This window comes from Patagioenas fasciata, chromosome 14, assembly GCF_037038585.1.
Source record: "Patagioenas fasciata isolate bPatFas1 chromosome 14, bPatFas1.hap1, whole genome shotgun sequence".
Classification (NCBI taxonomy): domain Eukaryota; kingdom Metazoa; phylum Chordata; class Aves; order Columbiformes; family Columbidae; genus Patagioenas; species Patagioenas fasciata.
Genome location: NC_092533.1, coordinates 7,812,992 through 7,836,644, shown reverse-complemented (window position 1 = coordinate 7,836,644; position 23,653 = coordinate 7,812,992). Strand labels below are relative to the sequence as shown.

At 41.9% G+C, this 23,653-nt stretch overlaps 1 protein-coding gene across 3 annotated transcripts in view; it reads right to left on the bottom strand.

The window, feature by feature from the left end:
• The window catches only part of ADAMTS2 (ADAM metallopeptidase with thrombospondin type 1 motif 2), a 248,252-nt gene that overhangs the window by 30,028 nt on the left and 194,571 nt on the right, over positions 1 to 23,653 (bottom strand). For all 3 annotated transcript variants that reach the window (XM_065848778.2, XM_071814721.1, XM_065848777.2), the window contains 6 exons: positions 19,480 to 19,563; positions 8,538 to 8,694; positions 7,538 to 7,643; positions 5,748 to 5,891; positions 3,705 to 3,837; positions 2,094 to 2,207 (listed from right to left, as the gene is read on the bottom strand). In XM_065848778.2, coding sequence (XP_065704850.1) covers positions 2,094 to 2,207; positions 3,705 to 3,837; positions 5,748 to 5,891; positions 7,538 to 7,643; positions 8,538 to 8,694; positions 19,480 to 19,563 — 738 coding nt within the window. The remainder of the gene's footprint in view (positions 1 to 2,093; positions 2,208 to 3,704; positions 3,838 to 5,747; positions 5,892 to 7,537; positions 7,644 to 8,537; positions 8,695 to 19,479; positions 19,564 to 23,653) is intronic.

Below are 23,653 nucleotides of genomic sequence, written 5' to 3'. Positions count from 1 at the left end.
CTGGCATTCGGTCTCCTCAGCTGCTGCAAAGCCAGGATGTTTCTTGACACATCAGCAGTGTTGTGATTGGTCTGAGCTTAAAATAGGCCCTGGGAATTAGTGGTATGAAATCATGAAAACTGCAGGTCTCTGAAGTGGGAAACAAATGGGTGTTTTTGAATCAACATCTTTATTTGCTTATGTTTCTGTTCTTTCTTTCTCTGGCATTATTCCAAATAAAACAGTGGATCAAGTTTGAAGTTATTTTCCTCTTCCTCGTGTGCTGATGAGGTATCATGGGATATTAATCTTAAAGAGAGCTGCCATAATGCAACTAAGTCCCAGCTTTGGGCGATATGTGCAGTGTACAGCCCACAGCCATGCAGGTAGGAGTCTCTGGTGTCCCAATCAAAGAAGAGAGTGAACAGGGGAAGGGCAAATCAAAGGCAGGGACGAAAAGGAAATGAACAGATGGAAAAGGACTGATCTGATGTGCCTGTATTAAAAACAGCAACAACTACTAAATACACTGGTCAAGTGCTGAGCTCAGATATACAAAGTTAGTTGTACAACCTTCGTAACTCACACTATTTAAAAAAAAGTTAGACTGCTGAGCCTTATCTAATAAAATGGTTTTCATTTTCTATCATTTTCTATCATTTTCTCAGGTTCTCCTGGAAGGCTGCAATAAATTTATTTATCAAAAAACTGGGACAGCTCCTCTGGGAATAAAGCAGTCATAGTCCTATCATCTAGTGGAACTTCAGAATGTGCACACACAGTCTCGCATCTACACTGCACTACAAAGCCTGGCTGTCTGCAGTCTGCTGAAGCCTTGGATCCCAAGTTCCAGGCCAGAGAAAATTCTTACAGTTGAGTTGCATAACATCCTGACAAACTGTTTATAATGGAAGCACTGACCGATCCTTAACTGTATGGTTACAAGGTCTTTTTTTCTTCTCATTTCTGTCCAAATACTAATATGAATGAATGTCTTGGGGAAGAGGGTGATGCAACAAAATGGAATATAACTGCATTTTTCTGGGGTTTTCATCAATATTTGTAACACAAAAATCAAGATATAGAAAAGCAAATCCAAAGAAATTGTCTAAGATTTTTGATTGTAATTTTTAAAAATATATATTTTTAAACAAGAAAAAAAGCTGTTTTAAGATGAAAAATCTAAAGAAGAGAAAACCAGAAGGGAGTGGTTTATAGAGAGCATGACTTGCTAGGGAATTAATTTAGCATTACATTATGTTTTCATAAAAAAGACTTCTCCAACCATAGCAGCAGCTGCTGATACAGTTCATTTATCACATAAATGATGTCATTCATTGAGTTTTACAAAAAAATCGTTCCAAGTAGCGACACCTTCCTCTCCCCCTCAGTCACTGCATCCAAAGCCCAGGGAAGCCAGACTTTTTCAGCAGACTTCAAAGGACCTGCAGTTCAGATCCACTATAGGGATAGCGTGACCTCCACAGAAGGGCGACTGTGACCTGGAACAGGCCCAGCACCTCCCACCTCGCACCTTCCCTCCACAGCTCCTCGTGCGGCCCTTGGCTCCCATCGAGCCAGCAAATCCACCTCCACAAATCTGCCCTTCTCCCTTCAGAGCCCCTCTCTGCCGTCACGTTGGCTCTTTCCAGCTGGCACTCAACACCCACATCCATCCACTCCCTCGGGGCAGCCATAGGCTTGGCTGTCATCTCCAGGACCTCGCTGCTCTCTGCACCTCCTGCTCTGGGGAGGCCAGTCAGTGTCACTACAACATCATCGAGACAAACACAACTCCCGACCTCACAAAAGTCATAGGCGAGTGGAAATTTCCCCATCTTTAGCTCTATTGCAAAGTCCCACCAAGAAGCACAGGGCATTCTGCAGACCGTGCAGATCTGCCATGCAGGACACACCAGCCCTGGTTTCTGCCCCTCCCCTCAAGCTGCTCAACGCTACTTGCATTCGAGTCTAATTCGCATCTTGGCAGACCTCAGATCCTTGAGACAGGTTCTTCTCTTGTTTGCCTTGTTTTTAAGGGGAACATCCCCAACTGCACACAAGTGCACATGAACACACGTGAGCGTGCGGGTCCATGCAGCACCCGCTCTCACCTTTCCTGGTGCACACATGGTCCCGTCCAGCGGAGGCCCTTTCTTTGTTTTGCAGAAGTAGGGGTTCTCGGGGTGGCTACACCACAGCTGCTTGCAGGGATCAAACGTACGGAACTGGAACACAAAAAAGATCAGAGTGGACGATGCTTTGAGAGAACTCCCACTGGAAATTGCAACAGAAGCTGCAGCATGGTGGGAGTTTTCCTTTCTTAGCTGTAAAATGCCAGCTGTTATCACTGATTCCTGAGGAACACTGCAGTGTCTACAGATTGAGCATATCTGCACTTTCATGCAAAATCATCAGTGACTCTGAAATGAAATCTCACCTGCATTCGATGGAATAAAGTCAGGCAAAAATAGTTTTACACTAGTGATCAAAAGCAGAACGGGCAAGGGGAGAACAGTGCCCCGGACAGTAAGGCACACATGGCCTTTTCCTACAGTTTCTCCAAGTGGTGCTGCTTCATTTGGCAAACAAACAAACAAACAAAATCCTTGAGTACTCATGGCAGAGGGAAACAAGCTGCTCAGACTGTAGCTCAGCTGTTGCAATCACCTTCTTAGGAGGATGGAAACTTGAGCTCAGGACACTGGATCCAATGACTAAATCATCATTTTACCTACAATGCAAGAGCTTCTATAGGAGAGGATGAGAACCACCCACCACACGATACACTAAAACATCATGTCTGGACATGCTTTTGGCTATTCTGAACAAAGAAGAATAGAAAGCCTTTGTCTCCCAGGCTCTGAAGAACAGCTGTAAGAAAAGACCCTCTTTGGCAGGGACATTCTTCCAAGGCAGCATCAGCGGGAATTGTGTCAAGACACAATACTACAGTTGATGCTTTAAAGGTTCTCATCCATTATCTTGAGACACTGCTCAGCACACATATTCCTGCAGATGGGAGTGAAAGCAGAAATGTTATGTGTTAGCAGCTGCCACACCAGCTGAAAACATCTTTCCAATTAATATATTGTTGTACTCGAGGAGCAGGAGGTGGGAGGCACAGCCCTGCTGCAGAGGGCTCTGCTTTCTGAGGCCAGTCCATTGAGAATTGCACTAATCTTGCTGTACTTTAAATTTAGCCTTTGCCTCTTGTTTTCCTGGTACAATAGAGCCCACCACATCATCAAGAGCCCCTGCAAGTTGCTCTACTCACTGTTACACTTATTTTCTCATGCTAGGCATGAAAATGCATCACGCTTTCCATAAAATTGGATCATAAAAGCATACTACCCTCTGTTAGCATACAAGATGTGCCACCAAATCCATCTCCTTCACATCTGGGTGGGAGTTTTGTAGCAAAATAATTAGCTGCCAGCAATAGGAGGGTTGACAATGCAGCAAGTTTGTTTGCTTGAAGCCTACAGCTATTTATGAAACTACGGAATAATTATTTCTGTAACTCTACTTTAAAATAAAAAGACAGAGATACTTTTAATGACATATTTGTCAACATTCAGTTGTTATTCCTTGCTTACAGCTAAGTGGGCACAACATCTTTCCTTGTGGGCTTGACTACACTGTCCCTACTAAGGACATTTCAGAGACGCTTGCATCCAACGCTCTTGGATGAGAAACAGCAGAAGCCAAACTTAAGTACTCACAGCTGTGCACATCATGTAGCCCAAACCAAAATCAAATCGGCACTGCTCATTCATGGAGTAGTGAATTCCTGGCAGCTGGGGAAGGGAAGGCCAGTCATGTTCGAAGGGATCGTCGCGCAGACAATCATAGGAACTGCAACAGGCAAAAATTACAGTAACAGATGGGGCTGTGAGACTTGCACAGTGTTTGTGGTTTCATTGCCTTTTTGTTCCAAACAAAACAGAGCCTATGATTTCTCAGACACTGGTTGTGAGGAGCAACTAATATTGCAATTACATTCACCTTAACTTTATAATGGTGTATCCAACTTTAATGGATTCTCTCTATAATTTTTCTGAAGTCCTTCCAATGTAATTTCCATTTAGCTTGCAGGTAAATTCCTATCAGTCTCCAGGCTCCTTATGTGAAAGGAATCAAAGGAAGAAACCGCATGAGACCAAGAAGAAAAGACAGTTTAATTAATTTTCCATTTGTGGAACTTCTTGCTGTCTGCAACTGTCTTGCAAGTGAAGTTTTAGAAGCAGAGGCCAGGGTAACCATGTGAGATTACCACTAAGCTTACAGTTTTCCTGTGTCCTTGCTGAGAAGCAGCAACTCATGTACATCCGTGTGCTCTTTCCTGACTACATTAAACTCTCCAGTTTGTTCCCTCTCTCTGTTTCTCCTGATACCTCTCGGCTCCATCCACAGTTTGTACAGTTTCCTTTCTGTGTGATGAATATTTCTCCTCTCCTCCTAAATAGTGAGGACTGACCGTAGCATACCACAATCACATCTGGAGGACAGAGGACTGATGCTAATATCACTGAATAGTTAACATGGTATGAATATAGGTTCATTCACAAGACCAACACGGTTGACAGTATCTCTGAAATGTCTCTGAGTTATTTAACAGACACGAGGACACCATACATGAGTGTATCCTGGCAATCATTCAGGCTGCCTTGAAGATATCAATAGCTAAAAGCAGAATTTTGAGGTTAGATTTACTTCAAAGGAAACCACCATTCTACTTTAAGATATTTAAAAATAGCTGTATTTAAAAGAATGTAAAGCAGCCCACTAGGCCAGATGATTTTTATTGAATGGCTAAAGCTCTAAAGGATCTTGCTCACTGAAACAATCACACTTCCCTCACAATATTTTTATTCCTTATTGCCATATCTAAGATATCTAAGATAAATAAAGATATTGACAAAAAGACTGATTCAGGTTTACTTCATGTATTTTGCTGCATTTTTTCCTATTTATTTTCAGTTTTTGCCAGGTATCCTAGTAGTTTCCCCATATTTTTCCATACAACTTGCATATAACAGCAAGGGGAAGATTTTTTTCTATAAGGAGCAAAAATATGATCATAAACACCACAGTTTGTCAGGAAAATCCAGAGCAGGTTTAATGCCTGAAGTGTCAGGTTCAAAGGGACGGCAAGGGACACGGATGAAGCTGTTTAAATAGCTTTTGCATTTAGGGTACTTAAAAGAAAAGTAACAACTGAAGGATTAATCCTAGAACCACATTCTTTCTTTAGATATCTGTTAAAGTCAAGAAAAGCCCTAAGCACTTAAAGGGCAGCATTTCCTCTTAAGGCAGGACGATCTTATCATTGACAGATATCATAAGCAACAAATGACCCTTGAAGCCAAATTTGCTATCTGTAAGACTGACACCATGCTGCTGGGTAGCACAGGCATCCCTCCAGCTAGAGGTTACATTAGGGAGGGAGGAAAGTTAGCAATGAGATTAGTAATAGTGTCATCTCATAAGCCCTGAGAGGACAGCAGATACATATTATCAACATCCAAGAAATAAAATGACAACAATTTAAAATGGACTGAAATCATACTAATTGAGAACTTGCATTACTATTTCCAATTGATGGGGAAGCATATTGTTGCCAATAGGATGGGGGGGGGGGTGTAATTCTTCGTTTGCAACCACATTTGGACAACTAACAAAAGGATAAAGCACAAATGCTAGATGCAGAATTGTTCCTACATGCTTCCTAATCAAAGCAGAGAGGTTGCTTAACAGCTACTCACTGGAGATATCGATTCAGCTCTTGCTGGCTGCAACGAGACCAGTGGAAGCGATGAAATGCAGCTTGCACAAGTGGGGCCATGATGCTTCCTAGGCGGACTTCGTCCCCACATCTGTTCCCTTGGCCATCGTGCTCCATGCCTAAACTGCCCCGGACAGGAGAAAGCCAGCACAGTTACATCGCAGGTGAACTCTGAGTGCCCAAGCGCTTCCTCATTCCAAATGTCACCAGTGGTTGATTGCAACAAGGTTCTTAAGTCCCAAGACTCTTGTCCATGTGAGCAAAGTCATGAGAAATAAGACAGGGTGAGACTGAAGCTGAAGAGCTGGTCTGTAGTAACTCTCACATGGAAGCATTGACCCTTGAGAATACTTTCATGTGATTAGTTTAATCCCCTTTCAAAATAGACTAAAAATGCCTTCTTTGGACTTGCGTGCACACCTGCATTTGTGAGTTACTATGACTAATGGACTCCATTTCTGGATTAAGGATCTAGTCCATTCTCCAGGAGTATTAACAGAAATTTATTCATACCACAACCTGAAGCTATTTTTTAAAATCACAATTTAGCTTAATTTGAAGTAATTTGCAATTGCAGACAAGTCCTTTTAATGGGGGGGGGGAAGAAAAAGACACCACACCGAAAGCGAGTTTAGCCTACCTGCTGCTATTGCCCAGTAGCAATCCCACATTGTATAACTGTGAAACAGCCTGGAAAGTGTTGGGAGCATTCTAGAAAATTACCCGAAGTTACACATATTTTAACTCTTCTTTTTCACTTTATTATGGATATGTTTTCTCCCTTCCTTTTTTAGGATCTTATGGTGCATTTTTTATGAGCACTGTTAGACTAACATGGGTGATACCTGTCCATAATTCAAACCAAATTAACAGATCGGGGTTGAATGTGATGTGAGGTATTGCAAACATTCTTCAGTGGTATCTCTTTTAAAGCTCACTGTGCATTCTTTTTAATCCTAATTCAAAAATTCTGGAATCAAATACCATCTGGGTATCAATTCTATGTCTCTGTCTAATTAAGATATGTTTACAGTGATTTCAATAAACTTTGGCAATTTTTTGTTAAAAGCCCTTAACAATTCTGATACAACCAGGAGAAAAGGGCCTGCGGGATTTCCTAGGGAAAGCAGGATACATTGAAACTGTTCAGAAAAAGCCTTCTGGGAACTGTTGTTCTACCAAAGAGAAAATGGGAAATCACTGAGTGTGCTCTGCAAACAGAGAAACTGAAACACTTTGGGAGAAGCCAAACTCCGACAACTGCTGCCTGGTCATTGGTTCTAATCACATCTACAAGTAAAATGACTGCATTTTAACATCAAATACATAGAACAGTTGTAACCTCAGTGCTTGGCACCTTCCTTCTATACAGTATTGCATCCCTTACCAGCAGTAACATGTACAGATAATGTGCTTATTTAATATGGATTGTTTTCAAGAATCATGTATTCCACTCACTCAATGCATTCATATTTCATCACTATGTGTACTTTACATTTCCAGCAGAAGACTATAGTACACCATTCAATCTACTCTCACAGCAGCCCTGGAAGATATTTTGGCATTAGTTCCTCTTTCCATTTGAAAATACCTAAAACATAAAGCTTACTTAAGATCATAAAGAAAGCTTTGAGACAGCTGAGACCTGAATCCAGAGCTAACTTTGAATATTGTTTCTTAACATAAATTTCATCTTTCCAATGCCATTAGTATCTGTCAGTACCAAAGACATTTTAAAGTAGGACACAGGATGTCCACAGTTCTACTCACACATGTCCAGTTTCATGAGCCACCACAAACGCAGATGAAAAACCATCTTCATGGTTGAGAGTGCAGCTTCGAACAGGATGACACATTCCAGTGACAGGAGCATAGCCTGTGAGAAATACCAAGTGTTCCAGAAGATGAACAAGTATGCGAAAGGCGATGTGGTAAGAAGCTCTAGGACAAACATCTGTCTTCTGTTGTGACACAAATATAGTTTAAGCGGTCCTCTCAAGAGACCTCTGCCTCCAAACCCTTAATAACGTGTTCCCTCATCTACAAAACAGATGAAACCAGCCTGTTGAGCAAATTAAAGCTATATTGCTGGCTCACCAAAAAAACTGTTGTCACCTCCAGGACCATCCTGCAATTGCCTTCCTCATGTGCATTGAGGCAACAGGGGAAAAGGACACCACACGCTGATGTGTCACAGCTCAGGAGGAGCTCGGTGCAGTTCTGGCCCTCAGGGGATGCATAAGCAAAGCCCCAGCCCCGTGCAGAGAGCTGATCTGGCCAACAGGACAGGAAAGTTCTGAGATTTATTCCCTCCAGTGAACAAACCTGATCTCACAGAAGGTGGAGCCCCGAAAAAGGGAAAACGTGGACCGCACCTGAGCCTGACCCTGCTGTTTCAGATCTCTTTGTAACAACATTTCTCGGCAATCCTGCTGGAACATGGCAACAGCTCTGGAGACTTTAAACACAAAATCTATTCTTTAATCTTTGGGCATTTTCAGGACCGTTTACATAGGGCTTTCATTTGCTTGGTTTCAGCAAGAGCAAATAAATGATCCGGTAAACAATCCCACCAGTAAGAAAGGATAAAATAATAAGTGAAACTGTTACAACTGAAAATGGCCCCATGGAGAGCTCTTGGAGAAAATGCGCACCAAAACTGAGCAAAAGATACACTATTAAACTTCGCATAACTAGCCTTGTTAAACAATAAACAAATGCTGCTCAGAAGTTTTGACATTTATAGAACAAAACCTGATGAACATCTTACCTTGCATGCCAGATGGACCAAAATCCTGCCTGGTGAGAAAGATAGCATGGTCGTGATATTCTGCATGCCCAGTGTCTGGTTTCTGTTGCAAGTAGGCCCAGCGACACACGTTTTCCAGACTTTGCGAAGGATTCCCAATCTCTATCAGACTCATGGACTGCATATGCACAGGAAAGAAAGATACCAATAGTTATTTACTAAAAGCACCGCAATTTTTTTTCCCCAGCTTGTTCAGGCACTTGAACAAACATCCCATGTCCATTGAAAGTCTGTTGTTAATAAAGAGACTATTACACTTCAGAAACAAATTTTACTGGATCAAGAAAGTAAGAAAATAGTTAATGTTCATGGTTAGATTAAATGCAGTCTCCATGGTGTATTAATGAGGTCTAAGATAGGTTGGGGAAATCCCAAGCACAATTACACGCTGGGTGGAGAATGGATTGAGAGCAGCTCTGAGAAGGACTTGGAGGTGTTGGTAGATGAGAACCTCAACATGACCCATCACTATGCACTTGCAGCCCAGAAAGCCAACCATATTTTAATGACAAAACAGATATTGTATCGTGCACTCTGTGTTATTATTTCTATGCCACCCTGACCCAGTTTACAGCATCACTTCCAGTTTGGATACAGATTTTCCAATGGAGCCCATGCCCCTGTTGCAACTGTCGCAGCTGTTGGCCAACAGAGACTAACACGGCGTGGGGACGGGAAATGGCTCATGGCCAAGGGAAGGAAATGGCAGCAATGGCAGATCCCAGCACCCAGTTCATCCACCACTTTTGCCATACAACCGAGCTGTTAGGGCTGTTTCGTCAGACCCTTGAACACTACTGGATGTTGTAAGTGTAAAAATCAAGGGTACTTTTTCAGCTGTGTACTTTCAGAAATGGACTTTCCCACTGGCTGTCTTTATCCTGTTCCATATCTGAAGATCGTTCAGAAGGTGGCACAAGTAACTTCCCACTGTAGCACACCGTTCTCCCTCTAAACCACGCATTACATGGGTGGTGCGCCAACACAGCTTAGCCAAATCAAATGAGCTAAGATGTGTTAGGTGCGCTGCAAAAGATAATCCTCTTGAACAAGAAAGAGAAAGGTATTTTAAAATTCAACCACTACATATGCCTTTTTTCAAAATAGCACTATCTAAAGAGTTCCCTCCAAATTCTGCTTAATTCTGTGCATTGCAAAGACTTAGGAAAGCTTCTCGTATGTGGGATGCTATGAAGAGTATGACTAACTGACCCATCCCAGGCCTTCCAGGATTTGTAAGAACTACATATGTGAACCCTGGCTTTTCATCTGCAAAAATTATATTACCATGACAACACTGTAATCATAACACAAACCACTACAATTTAGATGCTATACTGTACTGTAAGCATTTGTCATTCCAAAACACTTAATGTAGAGCAAAACCTAGCCTGGGCCAAAAATAAGGGAGAAGTAATATAGTTCATCTTTAAATACAGATGTATTTGACGTGTCCTGTAATTGAGTGCATGATGGAGTACACAGAGTATTGACTACATGAAAAAGAAAATCCTCAAAGGGTTGTGGAAGAACAACTGGAATTGATAAAATAGAAGTCTGCCAAACTGAGGTCTGATTTTGGCAAAACTGGGATATTACAATTCTGCAAATGTTCAGAAAAACAAATTAATAAACCAAATAGAGGCACAGTTTGGATTCTGATACCACTGTGGTAATAAAAGTTGTAACATAATCCCACGCTGGATCATACTGCTTCCAGCTATAATTCCCTTGGAAAATTGAACTAATAACTGTATTTAAATGGTGGGACAGTTGTGGTGCCTTTACTGCATCTTCATATACTTAGAAGAACAGACTTAAACAAACTTTGAGTGATGATTACAGGGTAAACTCCTGGTACTTCAAGCAAAAATCCTGTTCAGTTAAACAAGGTTTGACCATTGTTGAGGTCTTTAATAACATCCACCAATGGTAAAACAAAAACAAGCAAGCAAACAAACAAGAAACCTCCCATATCATCTCTACTTTGATCTCATTTCCCCAAAGCTTCACAAAAGAAATCAACCCCTTCTGGAAGCTCAGTGAGAAATCTTACTGCAAGATTCCAAAAGTAAAGAATGCTGTAAAATGTAGTTGAGAAATCTCAAGTTATGTGTGTTGTTTGCTAGTGGTTCTTTGTCTCATAATCATCTCCTTCTCTACCTTCTATTGAATGAAATTAATCACAACTTACAAGATGCATCAATAAGAAAACAAACGAAAAATACACATTACCAATTTGTGTTTTTTTAATGGTATCTGAATATTTGCAGAGAAATCTCTGCATGATCAGAAAACAAGGACAGAATTTTAAAAGTCAATAATTTCCAAAGAAACTGTTTTGTAGCTTTCCTCTGTCATATGTCACCTCTTCCCTGCCTGCTAAACTGAAACCCAGCCTGTGGACTCCAGCAAAAGCTTAGTCTCTGAATGAACTAACAGAGCAGCTTGCAGCACTTTTCTGATGAACACTGAGTCTGCCAGAGACCAGCCCAGGCTGTCCCAGTGCACCCAGCAGCTCCCACGGTTTGGGCTCTGCGTTGGCATCTGGCATGAGCCAACAACTGGTTTCACTGTATACTTAGGTCCACTCTCAGAGCAAAACCATTGGTTCAGTTCAAGAGCATCTCAATGCTTATTTATCGAAACAGTGATTTTACAGTTTGTCTTCATGAAAATGAAAAGGGAGTCCAACTGGTAGATGTGGAGCATTGTGGGGGTTTTGCATCCAATACAATGTGGAAAATAAAGAAAAATCCCTTTAACATAAGCAGAGAAAACGAGAACACACAAGTCTGTAAAACACGTTTCAGCTGACGGCCCAGCTTCTTCAAGAATGACAATTTTAACATCGGAAATGTGGCACATGTAAAATTGAGCCCTACTGCTCTTTAAGTCAGTAAATGAGGCATCCAGCAGACAGTCAATTACTTTAAATGTCCATGTGCTCCAGGTATAAATAGCAAGTCAAGGTCCTGTGTCAGTGAGGAGGACTTCCAAAGAGTAAGAGGAAGAACTCAGTCTACCTGCTGAGTACTCACAGTCCACTGATCTCTCCAGTCATCCGGCCACTAATCCCTCATCTTTCTTCACTGTAACGTAGCAGCCAGAAGAGACTAATACTCTTGATTCCTAGCAAATTTTCACCTGAATTCCTACTTTCTGCAATTTGTCAAGGACTTCCAAATCAGAAAGGCTCCAACAGTACTAACAGTGAATGCTGCATGGCCAGAGAACTGTCAGACTGTGGTCCAAGTCAACCTCACTTTGCTGTACAACCACACTGGTTCAGACCAAAGAGCCATGGCAGCCACAGTCCTCTCCCAATAGTAGGCAATGGGCTGCCCAGAGAAGGGAACTAGAGAAGCACAAGTATAACATCGTATTTGCCTCCAAATAATCTCCAAAGCTCCGGTGGTCTTTGGATCAAGCATTTCCTGACCCAGATACGTCTTTATATTGATTTTTTACTCACTTTTTCGGCTGCTTTGCCTTTAAAGATAAATGCTGCTGTCCTGCAAGAAAGGAGCTTAGGAAATCATGGGACCAGGCACAGCTTGTTACTAGTCAGGGCAGATGTAATATGTTTTGGAAGGATGTTGTCCAAAACTTTACTCTCGTAGACATATCAGATAACACTTGATAATATTTTCTGTTGGAAGTCAATGGGGAGCTCTCATCTAACTCAGAAAAGCCCAGCCCCTTATGAAATGGACAAAGTGAAAGCAGAAAAGGAAAAGAGATGAACTGTGCACAGTAATAAAGATTATAAGTAGATGTCTTTCAGAGTGCAAACAAAGCAAGTTTGGGGGCTAGCAGGCTGCATGTGGAGAAGAGGTGTAGGTGTTACTGTTGGCCAGCAAAGGGCCCAGGCTGCCAGGAACATGCAGGTCCTGCAGCTGGCCGGCAGCTCAGACCTGGCTGGGAAGGACCTCTTTCCAAACAGGACAGCAGGCCTGTGGAGAGCATTACTCAGCTGATCAGCGGGAAAGCTGCCAATGGAAAGAGAAACTTTCCTTCTCACAGCAAGAAAAGCAAAAAAATCTGTGGGCATTTCAGAGAACTGCTGATGGAAACAGATGGAGATGTTGGCCAAGAAGTGGACAGGTCTCAGCTGGGAGAACATCCCCCATGTGAGGGAACACCACAGAGGGTTACAAGGACAATCTGCCCTAGACAACCAGCCCAGATCCTTGCTCTGGGGAACTCAACATCTACTAATACATTCAGTTTTCCCTCTTTTTTTGATTCTGCCTTCATTTCTTCTCTACTTCCTTCCTCCGATAGAAGCAGCAAAAAAACCCAAATAATAGAATTCAACTGAGGCAAACCAGAGCAGCAATAAACAATTGAAAGTCATCACTACATAGATCCGGAGGCCTTCAAGCCTTCTTTGCTACATGTCTTTTGGGAAATCATCAGTGTGACGTTCGATTCTCTGTTATGAATACACTGAAGGAAAAGTCATTTATGAAGCTGACTGGACGGTCCTTCAAATACTTCTGGAGCTTGTTTGGAAAGTAAGAAATACGTTGACATTTTTTTCTATAACTATTTCAAATACAAAGTTATCTTAGAAGAAAACTGTAAATTTAGTCTACATTCTACCCAAACTTTTCAAGAATGTTCATGTTGCTGGTACATACGAAAGAGACACTGGTATCACACTAGAATGGCAGCTTTCCTTAACCAACTGTTTTATTTATCTGCTATTGGGCATAACTGGGTACAACTTTGCAATGGTGTTGATGAGCAGGTACTTGATGATAAGAACATGGGAAATTTAGGCTGCTGAGAAGCTTGCTGGAAAGGGACCTTTCCTAACTCATCCATTAGGTGGTGCTCCAAGAGAACCAACAGAGAAGGCTTTGCTGCTCCAGAAATATGCTTAACTTGATAGGCTTCAAACTATGGTAGCAAAAGTTGAACCATAGAAGTGCACACATTCGGGCAACAATTTAACATATGACTTCCCCTTCTTGGATGTTTAAAGTCTCTGCAAAACAACACAGTTTACATTGCCTCTACTTGACACTTCTGTTGTTCATTGTATATTGGATTAGGTTGTGCATATTCTTCTCTCATCCTGAACAAGAGAAGCAAAAAATAAATACAATTATTAGTGTCCATGGTAACTGAAATAACAAAAATAGCTCATTCAGCAAACTGTCATTTTGTATTCAAAGAATTTGTAAAGCTTTCTTATGGTAGCAGTTTGTAAACATGTTTCAGTCTCTAATTCTGTATAAATGCAAGCAGATCAGGAATACAAAGAGTTGTTTATGCTATCAGTCAGTTCTGCACTCTTCAAGGTCCCAACAAAACACTGGGAAATTACATGCTATGCGTCTAATATACAAATGAGGGAATTCAACAATTTACTCAGATAAAAAACAAGAGGGACAATATCTCTTCTCATCTTTATCTCCACCCTAAACATATGGAAACAGTGCAAAAATATGAACAGCAGCCAAAATGCTATGTCATATGTAGGTTCTGGCCTTGCAACTCAGCCTGTGCAGAACTGGTTACTGGAGATGGCCAAAGGCTGCAGTCAAGAACTCCATCTTCAGACACATTTGTAAAGCATACTGCAAGATCAAGGCTTGATTCCTGTGATCCTTTCAGGTCATCTGCATCTACCAATGTCAGTGAAAAACTTAGATACTCAACTCACATTAGAGACTTAATGCAAGGAGAGGCTGGAGGAGACTCAGGGGCATCCCACTGATGTATTTAAATACCTATGGAGAGGGGAGTAAACATGACTGAGCAAGAGCCTTCTTAGTGATGTCCAGAGAAAGGACTAGAGGCAATGGGCACCAACTAAAATATAAGAAATTCCATTTAAATGAAAGAAAGACAAGCAAACAACCACATAAGAGTGTTACTGTTGTTCTACTGTAAGAGTGGCCAAATATTGGGAAAGGTTGTCCAGAGAGGTTGTGGAGTCTGTGTGTTTGGAGATGTTGAAAACCCAACTGGTCCAGGTTCTGAGCGACCTGCTCTAGGTGACCTTGCTTTGAGCAGGGGGTTGGACTAGGTGATGCCCAGAGGCCCCTTCCAAGCACAGCTCTTCTGTGACTCTAATGTACAGCTCACAACCTCTTTGCATTGCCAGGTACAACTGCTCTCAGACAGAGCCTTCGCATCTTCCCAGGACAAAGAGGGATAAGGGGAGTGCTCATCCCTTTCCCTCCAACCATGGTCAACAGCAAAATGGTAAGGATGAACACCAGATCTGAAGAATAAACCTGGCTTGTCCTTCCATCTCAGCTGTGTCACCTGTGCCACCCTCTGGGAAACAGAGAGAAGAACCTGGCTCTGACCGAACCACCGCTTTGCATCCTGGCTGAATTGAGAACATCTTCCCTGCTTGCACCAAGCTTAGACATGAAAAGGTCAGATGGCAGAGATCAAGAGAGCACTATTTTATGAAAAGATTAAAGGTGAAATCTTGTACCAAATGAAGGCAGCAGGAGCTCTGCTAATATCTCAGACATACACAATTGAAAAACCCTTCTCAGCTGAACAGTCCCACCCTGTGAGACCACAGGCATCCACCTCATACGGCCTTCGTCCTGAACTGCCACCTTAAAGCCTTATACCCTTAAAGGGTTTTCTTCCCTCTCCATATCTTTCTGAAAGGTTCTCTGCCTTGGTGGTCAGATTCTTCTTTCAATGTGACCAAGTTAACAATGGCCAGAGTACAGCCAGTTGTTCTGGGGTCACCACTGGTTTGCAGCTAACATGGGCTTGCTCTCCCTACTGGTTGCCATCCCAGATACGTACAGAGCAGACACAGCATCCCTCAGCTGTCCCACCCTGCTCCAGTCTGAATATGAGTGACTTGAGCTGTGCACGTTGCTTCAAGGGAGAGTTCAGGGGTGTCCTGCACTGCCACGTTCACATTTCCCATGAAAAAATCCTCCTAAATTTCAGGTGGCTGCATTTATTGAAACCCCTGCAGTTCCTGTAAAAATCTTTGACTTTTTTTTCATTAATGAGTGTCTTAATTACACCTATCTCAGCTAACGTGTGCTTTTCTCTGCTGCTGTGCAAGGGCAGCTCATCTGCACACAAAGTCACCATTGTCCATGGACAGAGCGTGGGGTTGGAGCCAGGAATTTATGAGGTCTTCTCCCCAGCCTGCCAGTGGCCTTCCGTGTGGCCTTGGAAAATAACACTTAACATCTTTGGGTTTTAGCTGTAAAATGGGAATAATAATCTTTATTCATCCACCTCAAAGAGGTGATGAGAGGATTTTATGCAGTGCTCAGGATTTAAATGTTTCCAAACAAATTTTGTAATAACCAGTCAGGGTTTTCAAAGCCATTTTCAGCTCATCTCTTGCCACCTCCTCTGCTCTTGGTGATAGTGGTTGCTTTGCTTATGCCCCTGAGTATTCTAGAGCTAGCTGGATTACAGAGCTGTTACAATTGGAATAGGACTAAATGGAATAATTTGCCCAAACACTGAAATATACTCAAGTGTATCAGCCATTTCCAAAATTTGGAGCCTATCTTCCTACTACTAAAATCAAAATAGCAGAAGCAAGGTAGCTCATCTTTTTCCCATTTGAAAAAAACTGCACCGTACATACCCTGCTTACTTATTTGCAGTACTTGATCACATCAAAAAAAGCCTGTGACTTTGGGGGTCAACGCAAAGAAAACGCAGAGAAATGCATGGTAACTTCCAAAGCCACCGCGGATATGGAGCAACCTTTGCAGAACACATTTTTCTATGCTATTGCTGGAGGTCATACATGAGTGGGCAGCAGACAGACACAGTTAAAGCTTTCACATCAGCCCCTCTGGTACGTCAGGCAGCGTTGTTCATTTGTTTGAAGCAGTAAGACGAAAGTGGGGAGTCAGGAAAGGGCTGGGAGCTCCAGCACAGCTCCCTCAGGCTCTGCACAGCCCCGTGTTGTCCCCTGCTCCAACGCAGCACCCAGTGGCGCCCGAGCTCCTTGGCAGGTCCCGACCTGCCATACCCCCTGAGTTCAGAGGTAATTGCACAAAGCCTTCATTCGGGAAAACCATGTCAGATCTTCTAAATGTAGCCACGAAGTAATTTCAACATGTGATCACAAAGGAACATCTTACATTTTTTTCATCTTATCAGGGCAATTAATGCAATTACTGAAATTATTGAAAGTTCCGAATGTACAGTTGACTGTGTTTGAAAACATTAAAAAATAAGTTCATTTCAAGGAATGGAGCACCTTCAAGCAACAACCACTGCAACACTGGTTGCTATGCAACTCAAGTATTGTCCATATTTTTTTAATCAACAGATGACATATTGCATAAAATAATATAATCCTCTTTAAAAAAAAAAAAAGAAAACAAACACAATACAGTAAAAGGCTGTTCGGGGTGGAGAATTGGCAGTAGCTCAGAGTACTGTCATAAACCTGACATTGATGGTACATACTTCATCAGTTACAGAACCATAATGTAATTATTATGATTATTTAAATGGCACCCTTGATAATATATATAAATTGCCTACAATGAAGCAAACTAATCGGAAGATCTCAGCTACATGTTTTGAAAAGAAATGGTTACTCAAACAAGACTGGGATAATATTTTCACGCTGTGAAGCCAACCAGGCTGTTCCATTCATGCCCTGCCTTAACTTGAACACGCACCCTTCCTTTTACTATGTACTTCAAATGTATGTTCCTAAAAATATTCGTGCTGGTGTGTTTTAGTGGGATGGTAAAATACTGAAAGCTTTGTTCTAATTCCTCAGAACAGGTTCACAAAGTAAGAATGATACACCTTTTCTCTCTGCTTTTCCACCGCTAAATAACCCCAACCCTCTGAAGGGAAACCTCCTCACCTCCCTGCTACTAAACGTCTGATCAGGAGCTTTTAAAATATGAACATAAATAATTCATTCTTATATGACCAGGGCATGCAGGCCACCACACCACCAGGTGGAGGAGCTCCAAAATGCTACCTTTTACATTCATTTTACTTTTTTTCCAAAAGACATAATTTGCCTTTCATGTAAATAAGAATCAGATACAGAAATGCAAGAAAAATTATCTTCATGATTATTTAGGACAAGCTTGTGATACTTGAATGATTCCATTGCATGTCCTGCTGAAGGCAGCAGATAACTCAGGAACTAAAACATCGTCCACTGCAGATTACGGATCTAGAATCCAGCAGCAGACCATGCACGAGCAGATACATCGTGCTCCCTGCAGCAGCTATTTTGTGATGTGGCCAATGACCTCCCAAGTGAAGGTTTCCATGCTCCATCCCATTCTCCTCTCTGAAGATTAATATGAAATCGATAACTTTCAAATTATCAATGGACAAGGCTTTACTCTTCACAAGAAAATAAAGATTGTGCAGGTGAAATGAGGTCTACCATAGCTATTGTCTGCCGTCAGAAAAGGGGCAGAAGTTATTAGAGATCAGGATACTGCTGGTAAAGATCTACAGAGCCAAATACGGACATGCATAACGATTACGAAATACTTGTGAAATCAGAACAGCAAAGAAGTGACTGGCCCATGTGCTAATTCTGCTGACTTCTACCACTACTGCAATATCAGATTTTGTTCAGAATTATTAGTCAATCTGCAATACCTCAAATTTCTGCCATTACAACAATCACAAGGATATTTCATTTATTTCATAATTTAATGGAACTTCATACACCATGAACTTCTGATCACAAAATGGCAAATATGACCTCTTTTACCTTTCATTTTAGGACACGCATCTGATTAAGCTTATTCAAAACACTTAAGTACATCATTATCTACATCACTGCAGGAAGAGCAGAGATGGATTGGTGTGTTTAGTTTTCTGGTGGGGAAGCTCAGACAGAACAATTTATACCAAATCCAGGTAACTGGTCTCCAGCAGAGTCCAGACTAAAACTCAGAGCTCCTTCATTTGCACAGGGGAGGAAATTTCTAAGGTGGTGTCAAGCAGAGCAAACTGATGAAAGTCAGCGGAGCTTCACCCCGACCCCGTCTGCATTGGCTCTTCAGCAGCCTGCAGGAACCTACACGGAGTGTTCCAGACCAGGTTTATTCCATGAACATGCAAATGCCAGCAGCTCCCGTCACACAGAGGGACATTAGATTTTAACACTCTGCTTTGAGCATCTGGCCATGCTGCTGTACTAGGGAGCACTAAAATTGTTATGTCCTTAACCAAAGCATTTATCAACATACTTGAAACACCATATTGCTGTTTTCATGGGATTTGGTGTTTATTTGGCAAGAACAGGACACTGGCACTGAGCAGGTCAACACTTCTGAAAATCATTTAGCATTTCATTCCTCTTCCCTGAGTTTTGTCTGTGGAGTAACGCCTTCCATAGAAAGAGCAAGAGAATACACAATATTCTTAATTACAGATTGGATCTGCAGTGCTCTTGCCTTCTGGCCTCTCTCCCACAGAACTCACACTTAACTCTACGCACATGTGTAGTCCCCTGATGTTAAGCACAAGTTTAAATGAGTTCATGGAATGAGGCTGTAGCCCTCAGCATCTTGCAGAACTGATCTTGTGTTTATTGTTACTCACATATGGTTCTACCACAACACCTCGTATTTTTTTTCAGGAACCAAAATGTTCACTATGTTTCATGGATTATTCCAAACAAATCTGAAAAGGTAGACTGCTGAAGCTAAGCATCAACTTCAAATGATACAGGGAAAACCCAGAAGAAACTGAAATTATTTTAAATGAGAAGTTCAAATGATAAATAGATATAAACATAAAAGTTCTTTATATTCATAAACTAGAATGGGCAACATATGACTTAAAATACAAAATCAATACATGTCACCAGTAACTACATTGTTCATAAAAGAATAAAGTTCAGAGATATCAATATCCTCCATTTAAATTAAGCTTTACTTACCTTGCCGTAGCTCAGCAGGATTATCCTCACCAAGACAACGTTAATGTGAGCACCCAGGGACTCATCATGATAAATTTCATTAACCTGCAAAAGAGTTCAGCACTTCAGGCACGGCACTGGCAACGAGTAACTAGGAAAGCAGTGGTACAGCAGTACCTTTTCTGCACTGTCATGAAGCCAGAGATCACTTTGTGATCACATATAAAACAGGGAAAATTCCAGCAATACAAGAGGGAATGTTTTCTTTTCTAAACTCTGCTGTACCTCCCAAATGGCCATTAACTCAGGAAATAACTTCAAATCAGCGCTTCAACAGAGACCTCATATTAACAGGTTTCTAAGTGCCAGCCTAAACAGACTCATAGGTATCACAGTTCACCTACTCGATGCAGCTGAGCTGCTCCAACAGCCACTGCAGCCCAGAGGAAGGTTCCCAGCTCCCCTGTCCCATCCCAGCTGGGTGTGCCGCGATCCCTGGAAAATCCCAAATAGCTTTGCTGGGCAAGACCACATGTAGGGAAGGAGACAAGTCAGCAGAGGGACAGGACCTCTCTCCTGAGAGCCATTTGCCAGATCACTTCAGCTGCACCCTGTAACTCTTCATCTGGGACCCATCACAGCACACCGACAAGAGGATACACCTCCCTGAAACAGCATGGTCAGCCACATGGGCTGGCTTTATTGTCTGTCAGAACTAATCAATGTTAAACGTCATGAGCAGAACAAAAGCTACAAAATGCCAGCGAATTAAAAACTGTCTTCTTTTTTTTTCCTTTTTTTAATACTGGAGCTACAGAAGTGAACATGCGCCCAGGGAAATCACCCTGGGAACACTGAAAAGAGACCTCTAATATTTAGAGTGGAGAGTAAAATGTGGATGTATCAAGATTACGTAGGAAACACTGCTAGAAGCAAGCAAGACAAATATTAATTGTTAAAGAGGTTGATTTGGGTATTCTTTGATGAAGACTACAGGAGACTCAGCCGAATGGCAAGGGTTTAGGCTTTACAAATTAGAAAGGCAGCTGAGGTTCCCTGCAAGGCAAATGTCTTTCCTACCACCTCTTGCCTTTGGTAAAGGTTGCACCAAACCGGACTGCTTTGCTGGCTAGACCTAAATTTCATTTATTTCTACAAAATAGATTCATTACTACAAGCTTATAAGTAACTTTCAGAAAACCTTTCATTAGAAACATGGTAAGTGATGTCCTCTTTCTTCAAACAGCCCTAGTTTTAATGGTGCATCTTTTATCGCTGTGAAAATCATTAAAACTAGATACATCAGTGTAGGTTTTGCTAAGCAATCCCCATTGACATTTTAAAGTGAATTTTAATTCATTTTATCAGTATTTCTGAATCTAAGAACACACCCATCAAGGATATGGGGCTGAAATAAACTGCAAATTACCTACACATGAAATGAGTATTGAACAATAACTCCTGTGTACAGAGAACAGTAAACATAGCATGTAAATAAGTATTTAATTAGTTCACAAAGCATAATCCAAATTGCTGCACATCACTCTCTCATTAACTTCCAGAATTTAACCTAAGCCTCTTTTAACAATAGTTGAGTAACAGAACAACCGTATCGCTGTTGCGTGCCAAAATGAAACTTGGCTTGAAAACATTGATGGGACAGAATTGAAACACTGTTTGACTGTTCATGCAAATCACATCTAACAAACAAACTGTGAATGAATAGGAAAGCACAAGCACTGTAAAAAGCTGCTTGGTTCTCTTGGGATACTGGATTTTCTGCAACACAGTGGGTCAATTCAAAGCTCCGCGTCTTGGTTTCATTAATGAGGATGAGTCCAACCTCTCTTCACACAGCAGCTGAATTGAACCCTCTGCGCCTTTCTCTAAGCTAAACCATGTCTTTACCAGTACTGTCTCACTGCACACAGATAATATGCTGAAGCAGATGTTTTTACTTTTTTTCCTTCACCATGGCCTAAATTTCACCTATTTGTTTCAGGAAAAAATGAAAGATACAAGATCCAAGCGACTGAACATTGTGCTCTCAAACATCATGAAAAGTTCACACACCGTACAGGCCTCCTCGACCCCTAGCTCGGATTCTCCAAGTTCCCCTGTTATTTCGAAAGGAGAGCAGAGTTAAGCTACCGCAGTTCATTGTACAGGGCTCAAAATGACCAACCAACCTGTGGAATCAGAAAGCTCCAGGCTCTCATCCACCACAACTGCTGAAACATTTGTTTCAAAGCAGAGATAACCAGACAATGGGTGTGTATGTTCAGATGTCTGTGTAATAAATACACATGGATGTGAAAATTATTACATAGTACATTAACAATACTGCATCTGTGTGTACTTTGATAGCGCATCCTGGTTCATATCAACACAAGAAAAACTGGAGTCGATCTGTTGTTCTTAGTTCAGTTAAGCCTAACAGGATGTTGCTGCATAGGAATAGAAAGTACACAGAGACCATTCCAAACTCACAGCTCCTGAACTGAAGGCAGCGAGTGCATCAAGTCTAGTTAGATATCCTGCAGTGATTCAGCATTTATAGAGGGTGCTGGAGAAGGCCGGGTACATCTCAGGGAATTCAAAGCACGGTGGAATACTGTAAAGGGCCTTTCATCAAGCTGTTGTAGTTCACAAACTATTTTGGGATAACTTTGATTTATTTTTCTGGGATATTTCAATCAAAGCAAAACATGCATTTCTATTTAAAGTTTCTGTTTAGAAATCAGGTTGGCACAGATTGGTGCTACATAAGAAAAACAAAGACTACTTATTTTTTTCTTCTGTCCCTCTCTGCTTATTTTATAACTCTTCTGCTCTGAGCATGTGTCAAGTCAGCACTGTAAGCATGTAGAATACATCAAAAACCCCCAATAAAGATAAGTTAAGCCTCTGTGAGACGCATCATGCTTTGCAAAAGCAACACTGCAAAGTTTTTATTACTGAGCAAATCAGGGGCCCATCCTAAAAGACAATTTTGAAAACTGCTGTAACACAAATAATAATAAACAACCTGCAGTTTTGCTAACCTCGGTGCAGAGCGGGTTACCTGCTGATAGAGCTGGCAGGATTTATAGGGAAGGTCAGGTGGTTCCTTGAATTTCTAATTAAACCAACGTGCAATAGGAGAAAGAATAATCTGCATATTTTGGCAAGTCATCAGCAAACTCATTCATGCAGTTTGAAGGAGTTCCCAGCCTTGCAGAGTTTGTCAGTATCTGCTATGCAAACAACAGCCGACTTCATCATAACAGGGCTCCATCCCGCTGAACCATAAATCATCGGGGCCGAGTCCCCCCCGCGGCACACCCTCCGAGGCTCCCGCATCGCCCCGCACGCCTGGGCGAGCATCGCTTCCTCGGGCTCCCTGAGCACACACCCGGTGGACACCAAACAGCTTCAACCGCTGGCTACCATCAGCCTAAAATGGATCTGAGCCAGCTGCAGCGGCCATCAGAGGGCATATCTAACCATTTGGAGAGGACGTGATACAAGATGCAGTTTTTATGCATCTGGATTTTCAGCCACTGCAAATTGCTGATCTGTCCAACCCAATTAGACTGCTCTTTGATCGCCCAACATCCTTATGTAACTACTGCTGCAGAAAGTCCCGATGGCTCCATGCTCTCGGGTGGAGCAGGGACCATGTGTGGATCTCTGCCAGAGCGACAGCGGAGGAGCTGGAGATCATCAGCACCTTCCCCATGGGATGGCAGAGCTCCTGGCAAGACATTGTTTGAGCCCAGCTCGAAACGCAGCTCATTCATCAGATCATAATTATCTGCAGCAAAGCCTCGGTGCCTGGTGGGCATCCAGTGATTCTCTATTTCTGTAAGAAACGGCTGGTTTGAATTACAGAATAGGAACCAGAAATGTCATGGTGGATACTGAGCACAAACTTTTGTAATCTGACCCTCCCAAAAACATTCTCCTCTCACTTTATTTCTCTGTGTTCCCACTTCAAACGCTACTATACTCTTCGATTTTCAGCACCTCTTTTATGCTTTTGAAGATCCCACACTAACATTTCTAGCATTCCCAAAGCTTCATCTTAATCCCACAGGAATAACATTACATCAGTTCCCCTGGTGAATAAACTACAGTCACACAGAAAGTCATCAGGCAAAATCCAGGGCTCCCAGTCTCCCCTTCTAGTCCTTACAAGGCATTTCCTCAGAGA